This window comes from Habropoda laboriosa, unplaced genomic scaffold (assembly GCF_001263275.1).
Source record: "Habropoda laboriosa isolate 0110345459 unplaced genomic scaffold, ASM126327v1 scaffold210, whole genome shotgun sequence".
Lineage (NCBI taxonomy): Eukaryota > Metazoa > Arthropoda > Insecta > Hymenoptera > Apidae > Habropoda > Habropoda laboriosa.
In genome coordinates, this window is record NW_017100373.1 from 1,153,611 (window position 1) to 1,165,005 (window position 11,395).

Consider the following 11,395-nt stretch of genomic DNA (forward strand, 5'->3'; position numbering starts at 1 on the left):
CTCGAAGGAGGGAAGCAACTCGTCCCAGCATGAATTCGGGGTCGATAAATGCACTTAAGACAATCGTTGTCGTGAGGGACGGACTTTGACGCTTGCTCATATACACTGTCGATTCCGTGACGCCGCGTAGTATAGAGGCGAGCGCGAGCTGATGTTTGCAGAAGATCGCGACAACGATCACGGCGGTCGGCCGTGGCGTCACGTGCGTTACCGGACCGCTCTCTTTCCCCTTCCGTCCTCCGAGATCCAGGATGGTATGCGGCGATTATAAAGGCGGCAATAGCGTCGTCGCGTCTCCTAATCTATTTCCACCGAGCGCGACGTGCCACGTGCTCGACGCCTGGCAGCCTACTCTCTGTCTGCCTCTGTCTTTCTCGCGAAAAAACCGCGCATCAATCCTTCTATCCACAATGATTCGAGGACGAGGACGCGGCAAGATCAAAGAGAATCTGCTTGTAATCGAAGCGTTGAAAAGTTTCCAGCGTACGATGACGAGCTTAATCAAATATCGCGTAGCTGTTTAACCCGCGACCGAGAATTTAGTCTCGGTAAATTGCGAACTACGCGGCGCAATGCGACGTTCAAAGTTCAAACCGAAAAACGCATCGTATCGACGCACGAGGAAGAAGGGCGAATCGTGGTTGCCACGCGAGAAGGGATTTCGTTTCACAGTCGCGGTCAAGTTCCTTCTTTGACGAGACGTGTTCGGCATCGATAACTTTGCTCTCGCCCCAAAGTAATCATCGTCATGGTAAGTTGCACTCCGAAAATAAAGCTTGCAACGATTCTATTATTAAGTCACGTTATTATCTCGACATCTGTTGACGCGGGAACAACGTATTATAAATAACGGACGTGTTCTCGAAAGCGGTTTGAGGGGGCAAGTGGAGCACTGTGCACCGTTCGAGAAACGATTTACCAAGCAAGCCGGAGAAAGAGCCGCCTGCGCACCACAGAGCCTTTGATCAGCGTTCGCGGGGGTAGGTTAACTCGCCCCGCGCCCCTCGACCTTGCCACCGTGTCCTTGGCGGAACCTCTTTGATCGTGTATCGCGAACGATGCGGCGTTCCTTCCGCCTTCACGATACTAAATAGATTTTGTCTGTTATTTTTCGATCTTCTCGCCTACCGTCATTTCGACCGCTGCAACTATTTAGCTAACCGTCGCGCCGTTCTCTCTTACGATTACGCAACTCACGACTGTTTGGCTCCGATCATCCCGAATTTTCAACAATTTTACACGCGTATCTACTGTTACAGCATGGGTGGGTTCGCGTCATGTAGTCACCCTGATGTTGTTTCTTGGCATGGCTAACGCGTACGTGATGAGGACGAACATGTCTGTGGCGATCGTTGCGATGGTCAATCACACCGCCATCACCGGAGAGCAGGATGCCCCGACGAACGAGTACGGATACCACTATGAGAATGCTTCCTCCACGGCAACCGTAAGTTTATGATCAGACGAACATGTTTGCTCGTTCTCCTTAGTATGCTCTCTCATCAGATATCTCTTATCTAATCGTTTATCCGTCGTCTCAGATTGTACCGAAAAGGAGCATCGGTGAAAAATAGTGCACAGTCACGATCGTAATCGCAATCTAGAAGTTTAATCCTTCGGGAAGCCTTTGACCGAGACGTAGCCTTGAACTATGTGCAAGATCGACCGATTTGTATTATTTTATTTCTGCTGCAGAGCCATCACGCAGGAAGCAGCAGCGACGGAGAATTCGTGTGGGATAGCACGAAACAGGGCTACCTGCTGAGTTCGTTCTTCTACGGCTACGTCATTACGCAAATACCATTCGGTATACTCGCAAAACGTTACGGATCCAAGTACTTTCTCGGGGTCGGTATGCTGATCAACTCGGTGTTTGGACTGCTGGTTCCCGTATCGGCGCGTGCTGGCTACTATTGGCTCATGGTCGTCCGATTCATTCAAGGCCTGGGCGAGGTAAGCGATCTTGTTCTCGCGTCCCTCCCTCCATATTCTCACTCTCTCTCCCCCTCTCTCTCTCTCTCTCTCTCTCTCTCTCTCTCTCTCTCTCTCTCTTTTAATCATATGCACTCTGTTTCTCTATCTTCCCCTGGCTCTTTCTCTTTCTTCAACGATCGAGGAAGAGTGTTTTGCATACCGGCGCCCAGGTGCGTTGCAAAAGTACAAGCCAAACAATGCAAACGTTAAAATGAAAATAGAAAGAAAACCCTCGATGTTCTCTCGTTGATCGGTTTTTGATCGTTCGGGTGTATTTCCTGCCCCTAGGAATGGATTATCCCTATTACAGGGTCCAATTGTGCCTTGCACGCACGCGATGCTGGCCAAGTGGATACCGCCGAACGAGCGCAGCAGGATGGGAGCCTTCGTGTACGCCGGTAAGCTCGTTCGTCTCGACGATACCTTTTTTCTCGCTATTCATACCTGTTGTCTACTTCTGGGACTTCTTCTTCTACCACTACTACTACCATCACTACTACTACTACTACTGCTGCTACTTTCTTCTTTCTACTCTACCTTTTCTTCTCCCGCAAAAACTTGACGGTTTTGCTAATTGATCTGTTCTCCTTTCTCGGTACTCTTGATGTAGGCGCTCAATTTGGCACCGTGATCTCGATGCCATTGAGCGGTATTTTGTCTGAGTACGGTTTCGACGGTGGCTGGCCGTCCATTTTTTACGTATTCGGTGCCGTTGGAACCATCTGGTGCGTTGCCTTTCTTATCTTGGTCTATGAAGACCCGGAGAGTCATCCCCGTATCGCTGAGGACGAAAGAAAATACATCCTGAGCGCATTATGGGGTAGTGCTGGAGCTTCCGTGAGTATTCAATCGAACAGCTACGTTCTTAAGTAGTTCTTCGCCGATTATCCCCTCTCTCTGCGTCTCTACAGTCTCCTCCAGTACCGTGGCTCTCGATCGTCAGCTCGCTACCATTCTGGGCTATCCTGATGGCGCACATGGGCCAAAACTACGGATACGAAACGCTGATGACCGAGCTGCCCACATTTATGAAGCAAATTTTACACTTTGACATTAAATCGGTAAAATGACAGCAAAACGTAATGAAACGGAGAATCCAGCCAGGTCACCGATTCCGTAAACGAGTAAATTCGTCCATGTTTCAGAATGGCACCGTTTCCTCCCTTCCATATCTGGCCATGTGGATATTTTCAATGGTGATCTCTCACGTTGCCGACTGGATGATCTCCAGTGGCAAATTCAATCACACGATCACGCGAAAAATCATCAACAGTATCGGTCAATTTGGGCCAGCGATCGCACTAATCGCCGCCTCCTTTACCGGTTACAACCCGTGGTTAACCGTGGCAATCCTGACTGTTGGTGTAGGCTTCAACGGTGGTATCTACTCTGGATTCAAGGTGAACCATTTGGACATTTCGCCACGGTTTGCTGGCGTACTCATGTCCTTTACAAACTGCCTGGCAAATCTTGCTGGCCTGCTTGCGCCCATCACCGCCGGATATATAATAGTTGGAACGGTAATTGTCTCGCTGTTGATCGCGAAAAACAGCTGGCAACCAATCATGATCTCACTTTTTCCTTTTCAGCCTACCCAAGAGAAATGGAGACTAGTATTTATGATCTCGGCAGGCGTGTACATCGTGTGCGCTCTCTTCTACATAATATTTGGATCCGGTCTGCGCCAGCCCTGGGACAATCCGGACAAGGACGAAGAGAGGCAGCACGAGAAGCAAACCTTGGAAAGCATCAAGACCGTCAGCGAAACGCAACATTGACCTGGCAATGTGTGTTGCTTGCCTTTTCCCTCGTCCGCATTTTCACCACGTGTTCTTTTTTTCTTATTCTTCTTCATCTTCTTCACTCCTGGCACTCGAGTTATGATGCGTGAGATGATCGACGTCGCGCACGCACCTATTTTCTTTCTCTTCTCCTCGCCTCTAATCCCTCTTCTGTTGGTAAGGGCTTCCAAGCACATTTGACAACGATAGCATTCGAGGGCAAGAGAGAGAGAGAGACGGAGGGAGAGAGAAAATGTGTGTGTTTGTGCGCGTTGAGAGTCCACTAGAAAGAGGCGCATGCGCGAACGCTAGATCAAACGAATATATACGAGAAAGAAGAAACGGACGGCGTAATCTGCAAAAGGAAAAAGACGCACGCTTGAGAGCAGAACGCCGCAATGGATCATTCAGTTTCTTCTTCCGGCACATGCAAGAGGAGCCATATTTTTGCAGTTTGTTCTTCGCTCTTGCGCCAACTTAAATCGCACACAAATATTTGTGCAACAAGTAAGTCGAATCGAATGTCACGTTTCTATATAATCTACAAACAAGCCAAGGAACGAACATGCCTGTGTCTGCTGCTGCTGCTGCTGTGCTGTGTGCGTGTACGAAAGATAGGGAGGGAGAGAATGATAAGCTTGTGATAAAGCGAATAAACCAGTCGTAGAGAGAGTAAGAGAAAGATTTTGGGAGGGGAAGGTGGAGTAAGTGTGGTGGGTGAGAGGGGGGTGGAGAGAAAGCAGATAATTTTACATTTTTATAGTATGTGTGCGCATGCGTACGCGTGTGCGTGACTTCATTTCGTTTAACGGAGATTACGTGTGCCTTGACAGGATCGAACCGAGTCAGAATAAAAATCACACCGAAGTTTCTTCGATCCTAACGAGTTCATTTCAACGCGTCTCATTTTCTTAATTTCCGTCGAATTCGCTCGAACATCGCATCGTTTGAGCAATCCGTGATGCACTTGTCAAGTGCAACGCGTTCGAAACGCAACGTCCTGTTCGTGGCGAAGAAACGGACGAGTGCGACACCAGTATTAGAACAAATATTCTCGCGTCCGTCTCCGTTTGTTATTTGCCGCTTTCTATCGCGAGCAACTGCCATTTTGTATTGTATATACATGACCGATACCTATTGCGAGAAATGACGAAAGACCGCCGCTTCCAAAATGAGTAAGGAACACCGTTGCGTGCAACACGATGCAATACAACAATGGTTTATAAATATTGTAGATATTTTTGCGCATAGGTTTCTACCAAGTTGTAGATGTTAGGCAACTTATTACTCTTACTTATTTATGCAACGTGTACAAAGCAAAACGAAAGAATAGAAAATGAGAGAGCAAGAGAGAGATAGTAATGTTGAGTACGCTAAGTAACGGCAAAATAACATTCAAAAGGAAGAAATTATGTCTACATAGTGGAATGCATTTTCTTTTTTAATTATTATTGTTGTTGTTATTATTATTATTATTATTACTATATTGTTGGTACTATTATTGTAGTCGTCATCATCGTCACTGCTATTATTATTTTTATTATTATTATCATCGTCATCATTATTATCATGATAGTCATGTTCGTTAAATTATCGCACGACAAACGAGCGCCAAAGTATTGCCGAAATAACGTTGCTGCGAATGCGGAACATAGCCTGAGAACGTTCAAACTATACGCCCTTTATTTCGTTTATTTTCCTCTTTTTACACCCGTACATGCAGGCCGTTGTTACGGGTGTTTCTTATCGATCGCGACTGGTATTGCGAGTTCGCATAGCACACAAATTGTCGTCTATGGAAAAACGATGCATACCCCTGCCGTTTAGCCCACAACGTAACCGCGAGTGGAAATCTTCCAAATTACCAATTACCTTCCGTTCGTTATCGCGCGTTTCTTTAGTAGACCGATTTGCGAGCGTATCGATAGTCTTTGCCGCACCAACTGATCGCGCAAATATACGAACCGTTGCGAATCGGTTCATAGCATGTACCTGCGTTTTCCTGTGATCGTCTTACCCAAAATGTGCCTTCGACGAATTTGTCTCAAGTTACCGTGTCGACTACCGTTGATAACCCAGCAATTATTTTAATCGTCGCTACTGCGGAAACCCGACCAATTGCCCCTTGTCAAATTTTTCGCGTATGCGAGGATATTTAGGATTCGGTCACGCAGTACACTCTACAGCACGTCCAATCCGTTCGTATCTTTATTGCGCTAAAGTGCCTACGTGCCGCGTACGCGGTTAGGTGCGTGTCAGTGTTCGTGCGTATGTGACCAATTGGGCGCGCGTAGACGTTACCGACACACAAACTTGTCACAATCTTTCTTACGCGACCAATTGTAAAACGATTATATGCCAAGATTGATGTTTTTTATAGATATATTTATGACCATTGTGCGCGAAAAACTAACGCAAACTTTTGGGACAGTAAAGACATTCTTTTTTTTATCACAAAGTTGTAAAATGCGTAACAACGTATGCACGGGTAAATAAAGCATCGCTCAATAACTACAACTTTTTCTATTTTTCTCTCTTTCTCATTGTACAACCAATTGTTTGAAGGCTTCCACTGCAAACTACGTATTTTGTATGTACCTGATGTATGAAGTGCTTAAATGAAATTATCAAACATCACATCTCTCATGAGAATTGATTACAAGAAAATAATATTACCGATTGTCGGTATTTTAAATGTACCAACTGTTGACAATATAGTTGCGTTGGTAGTTGATGATGTGATCGTTCGAGGGATCATGGTCGTAAGTCTGCTGTCAAAGCAGAATGAACGACTACGCTGTCAGGTAGGTTTGTGTAGTTTTTTCAACTGTAAGTTACTCATTGCGTTATTACTGTAATCAAAACTATCTGCAGAAGTGGTGAAATTTACAACGGACGATTGCCGTGTGTGTCACGTGTTCACGAAGCTTTTGAATCGTCCATGTCGTTATTGTGTACGCGCATCAATTTCTAGGTTAGATTTGCTATTTTTTCACTATTAAACGGATTACGTTTCTTTGAGGATGAGTCATGCCAATTATGCTCTTACATTTAACGAAAAAGTCACAGCAGAGAAGCAATTCGCTGGTGTTTTTGTTACAGATAAGCTACAACGAAAACGATGCGGATTGAGTTGATAATCGTACAAGTAGTCGCGGCAGCGATTGCGGTAAACTGCAGCGACATAACTCCAGCAGTGTTTGGTAATGTACTGGACGGCATGCCAGCCGCTTTTGGCGATTTTAATTCCGACGAGTTGACCGATGTGTTCATGCTGCGCGAAAACGGCACCACCGTCGAAATCTTTCTTGCCGCTGAACAAGAACCTCTGCTAAGGCCGAGCTCCGATTTGAGCTGTACCTTTCGACGCACAGTCGTCGGCATCGTACCTGGAGATTTTGACGGAGACGTATTCATGGATGTGCTGGTGATCACGTTCGACCGGGAGAACCAACTGTCGTATGGTTACATACTGTGGGGTGGAAACGGTCGGTTGAACTGTACGAACGAGGACCCTCCGCTTATCAAAATGAGAGGGCAGCCGTTGGCTCTCGATTATAACCAAGACATGATAATAGATTTATTTGGCTTGGACGTCGAGTACAGGAGAACGTTCTGGGTATTCGATCAGAGCAGGGGAACACCTAAATCGGTGCCAATGAACACATCGCGGGAACTAGGCCCCCATCCACCTATCAGTCAACCACACTCGAACGCCTACCTCGATCTGAACAACGATTTTTTGGCCGATTTAGTTGTCACTATGAGCAAGAGTTTCGAAATTTGGTTAGGTATCAGTAATGGCTTCGAATTTCAAGAGTCCATACCGTTTCCCTATGGTATTACATTGGAAGAGAATTTCAGCGGCGTGATCGGACAAACGCTCTACCTGGACGTAGAGTTGACGGGCAAAATGGATTTACTTTTGCCCCTCTGTTTCGACGACGCGTGCACAAACAGTACAATCATGATGTATTCCGACAATTGGTACAATTTACAAGTAAACTTCAGAGATGGAGATAACGTTTTGTGGGGTTTCGTGAAGCCCGACGGGCAACGATACACCGATACCATTACCCTTCGCGGTGGTGACTTTAATATGGATGGTTATCCGGATCTGTTGGCCACTTTAAAATCGACCAACGGCAAACAGAAGCGCTCCTATTTACTCGAGAACGTTGCTTGTGATTCATGTGTAAACTTCACTCGAAAATTTGAGGTTAAGTGGCAGGCGTTGAATCCATTTCACAATGAAACTGCAATGGCCGTGTTCTACGATTTCTATCAAGACGGTATTTTGGATGTGATCTTGGTGGAGGTAGATAAAAGCAGCAACACCTATCGCACAGCAGCGTTCAAAAACAGCTTGGACTATGATGCGAACTTTGTCAAAGTGATGGTACTGACAGGACGCAACAATAGCATGTATCCGATTTCTCCGGGCTCGCTTGGCAAGAAGAAGAGAACTTATGGGACCAATCTTCCTGGTCCGTCGATAGCCTATCGGACCACCACTCAAGATGGAAGTCCGCGAAACGCAATCGCTGCTCAGCTGCCGCAAAGCGCACACTTCTCTTTGAATTTACCCTATACAACCTTTGGCCTCGGCAGAACACCTAATTTTGTCGACGCGCTCACTATTGGGGTAAGTCAGTTTTCGACGTGGTTGCCATCCAACGTGATTAAATTTTTAAAGTTGATAATGGCTGATTTATTCCATAGGTTGCTGGTAGGTCTAGAGAGTGGCCTCAGATCATTCCAAATTCCCAGATGGTAGTGATTCCAAATCCCATATTAGAACCATCGCGATGGAAAGCGCAACTATTCGTAACTCCAAGCAAATTAATTTTGCTCAGCGCCGCCGCCTTGACTGGCACCTGTGGCTTGATATCCTTGATCATAGTCGCTCTCTATTGGAAGGAGCGAAGAGAAGATAAGATCGAAAAACTTCAAGAAGCGTACAGGTTTCACTTTGACGCGATGTAAAGGAGAATTTAACAGAGTCCGTTGTTATCTTTAAGAAATTGTATTTAATCGTTCGACCTGTAAGTTATTTCATAAACGATTAATCAGTAATTAATAAATTAATAAATATAGAAACGTTTACAAATAAATGAACGAATGAACAAATAATGGTACTATGCGTTGCTGAGAATATGACGAGCGAGACGGCACAGAGGCAAGGGGATTAAGACGCTCGCTCCACCTTTGATGCTCACCGTCACGCGATGGATTAGTAGATGTGACCGTTTCGGCCAACAATAAAAATGCGTGTGATCCGACTTTGAGTATGTCTGCTACAATCAATGAGACCCGCATTCCTTCCTCTCGTTATTTTCTCAGTAATGCATAGTACATACGATTGGACGCGATGTATCGTGTACGTGGCGTATGTACGCGCGCGCATAATACCATTCGACGAAATTTTGGCGATATTTTGTACAATGCGTTTCTGGAATACACCGCGCACTCTGCTCGTTTCTGATAGAAAATCGTCGTCGCTGATAAAATTGACAATTTGCTGATTATTCTCTTGGACATTCTTTATAAAACAGGACCCGTCGCTTTACCTCGCATCGTAAACGATGCACCGAGTGCGAAATATACACTTACAGTAGTACACGAACGAACTTTGTGGGCGTGATTTTTTCCGTTGCCACTCCAGTCAATCTAGCCTGAAATTCACTATTGACAACGATCGTTTTTGATGGCAGGGTTCAAGTCGCTGAAATAGGGATGCGCCATTGCTTCGTCCGCTGCTAACCGTAACGCTGGATTACACACCAACAACCTCTGGAAGAATCAACGGATGTTGAAATTTTACGACCAATTTAACCACCAATATCATTACCTGCAATAAATCTCTGCCTTTGGAATTGAGTTTCGGCGTAACTTGAGCTAATCCTTGTCCAGGAAGATAAAGTGGGAAGTGCTTATAATCCGGCAGACTGGTAAAATCCGGCCAAGTCTCCTCGGTCGGTGTACCCAATAACTTGAATATTCTCTTCAATTGATCGTCTACATCTGAACCGGGAAATAACGGTCTACCGGCGTTTGCCAGTTCTGTGCGATTCAACCATGTGCATTACTTCCCCGCCCCATTGCTCTCTCTCTCTCTCTCTCTCTCTCTCTCTCTCTCTCTCTCTCTCTTCACGATTACTTACCAGCGAATATACAACCAGCGCTCCACATATCGATGGATGTCGTGTACAACTTTGCACCAAAGAGAACATCCGGAGGACGGTACCATAGAGTGACGACTTCCGCGGAGTAACATTTTACGGGAATTCCAAAGGCTCTTGCTAGTCCAAAGTCAGCTAATTTCAGCTCCCCATTCTGGAATAAAAGGCAGAATGGATGATAAATAAATACGATTTCGTCTGTAATCGAGCGAACGGAATTCACAAAATGGTACCTTGTTGATGAGTAAATTTTGAGGCTTAAGATCTCTGTGAAGCACATTTCTACTGTGACAAAATGCCAATCCACGCAATAGCTGATACCTGAAGGGAGTTGAAAGCGTAAAGCGTGGGTATTTTGCCAGTCTGGATCCATGGTGTTGCTCGAAAAGCACAAGTACTGCGATACTTACAGGAAAGATTTAACAACATCCAAATCGATCTCTCCGTTCAAACTGTCGAAATACTTCTTCAGATCCTGATCGCAATGTTCAAAAACTAAAGTTAACTTTCTGTCACTGTGCAACACGTCGTACAGCCTGACGATATTCTTGTGTTTCAGTTCTTTCAGCAGACAAATTTCCCTGAGGGCGGACGACGGTACACCCTGCACGAAATAGAAGGGGAGGCATCATAGTAAATCGAATAACAGGACACAGCTCGATGATACGATAAACTTACTTCGTCGTCGTCGTCTAATCGAACTCTTTTTAAAGCAACGATTTCATGTGTCTCGCGGTTCTTGGCTTTGAAAACTGTTCCATATGTGCCTACAAAATAGCAGTGAAATGTTAGTCGGTAAGAGAGAATCGCGGTAATGATGCATCCCCCATCGGCTGTCAAGAGTATCTATATTCGATACGCGGTTTGTAGGCGTTATAGGACCAACAAGTACAAGAATTTCGGGGAAAAGATGGGGAAATTAGAAACGCTTACCTTCTCCTATTTTCTCGAGTTTCTCATATTTTTGCATATTTTTGGTGATCCTACGGGCGGAATAGTCACAGAGTGGTTAGCGCTGCACTCGAAACGGTTGTGCGCGAACTCACTGTTGACAGTGGCGCCATAACCACTGGTAAAAACGATGCTTCGCCAGCATCGCTTGTACCTTTGAATACCGCTACTTTTAAAGCACTTCCTCCTTTCTTGGATAGAAATTGTTCCATCATCATAATATATTTGGCAATATTTTAAAAAAAGAACACGAATATTCATACACGTTTGCCAATTGTTGTACGATTCTCAGCAATGGAAGGATCTTAAGGGTCTCGACGAATACTTTTTCGATACCTAACCTCAAACGACCTTAACTAACCTTTAACAATCGAAATAATGTTGAAACAATCTTAACGATTGTTAGTGATATCACCTAAATAATTATCGCCGTATTCGTTCCACTTTCTAATCAATTTTCCCAAAAGAATAATGCTTTTGATAAACATAGCAATATCGTTTCAGTTT

At 45.1% G+C, this 11,395-nt stretch overlaps 3 protein-coding genes across 6 annotated transcripts in view; 2 read left to right on the forward strand and 1 right to left on the reverse strand.

The window, feature by feature from the left end:
* LOC108574975 (putative inorganic phosphate cotransporter) overlaps nt 1-4,795 on the forward strand; it is an 11,534-nt gene extending 6,739 nt beyond the window's left edge. For 2 of the 4 annotated variants that reach the window (XM_017937657.1, XM_017937656.1), the window contains exons 2-8: nt 1,260-1,447; nt 1,696-1,953; nt 2,285-2,372; nt 2,585-2,811; nt 2,886-3,035; nt 3,120-3,494; nt 3,564-4,795. In XM_017937657.1, coding sequence (XP_017793146.1) covers nt 1,260-1,447; nt 1,696-1,953; nt 2,285-2,372; nt 2,585-2,811; nt 2,886-3,035; nt 3,120-3,494; nt 3,564-3,752 — 1,475 coding nt within the window. In that variant the 3' untranslated portion in view covers nt 3,753-4,795. Of the gene's footprint in view, nt 1-298; nt 752-866; nt 981-1,259; nt 1,448-1,695; nt 1,954-2,284; nt 2,373-2,584; nt 2,812-2,885; nt 3,036-3,119; nt 3,495-3,563 lie in introns of those variants that run through there. The other 2 variants (XM_017937658.1, XM_017937659.1) reach the window with 2 other exon arrangements.
* Nucleotides 4,796-6,521: 1,726 nt separating this feature from the next.
* On the forward strand, nt 6,522-9,546 carry LOC108574977 (T-cell immunomodulatory protein). Its single transcript, XM_017937660.1, has 4 exons — nt 6,522-6,559; nt 6,858-8,400; nt 8,478-8,800; nt 9,470-9,546. Exons 2-3 carry the CDS (start codon nt 6,877-6,879, stop codon nt 8,739-8,741), a joined length of 1,788 nt encoding a protein of 595 aa, XP_017793149.1. The 5' UTR covers nt 6,522-6,559; nt 6,858-6,876; the 3' UTR covers nt 8,742-8,800; nt 9,470-9,546.
* LOC108574978 (cyclin-dependent-like kinase 5) lies at nt 9,396-10,993 on the reverse strand. Its single transcript, XM_017937661.1, has 7 exons — nt 10,871-10,993; nt 10,616-10,704; nt 10,348-10,541; nt 10,171-10,258; nt 9,920-10,091; nt 9,607-9,818; nt 9,396-9,548 (listed from the first exon to the last, which is right to left on the reverse strand). The coding sequence occupies exons 1-7, from the start codon at nt 10,905-10,907 to the stop codon at nt 9,441-9,443; spliced, it is 900 nt and encodes a 299-aa protein (XP_017793150.1). The 5' UTR covers nt 10,908-10,993; the 3' UTR covers nt 9,396-9,440.
* Between the last annotated feature and the right edge of the window lie 402 nt (nt 10,994-11,395).

Coding starts and splice junctions, on each gene's coding strand:
- LOC108574977 (XM_017937660.1), top strand. CDS start 6,877: ATGCGGATTGAGTTGATAATCGTACAAGTAGTCGCGGCAGCGATTGCG. Junction 8,401..8,477: donor TCGACGCGCTCACTATTGGG/GTAAGTCAGTTT, acceptor TTTATTCCATAG/GTTGCTGGTAGGTCTAGAGA.
- LOC108574978 (XM_017937661.1), bottom strand. CDS start 10,907: ATGCAAAAATATGAGAAACTCGAGAAAATAGGAGAAG. Junction 10,542..10,615: donor GATTAGACGACGACGACGAA/GTAAGTTTATCG, acceptor TATTTCGTGCAG/GGTGTACCGTCGTCCGCCCT. Junction 10,092..10,170: donor AAAATTTACTCATCAACAAG/GTACCATTTTGT, acceptor CTTTTATTCCAG/AATGGGGAGCTGAAATTAGC.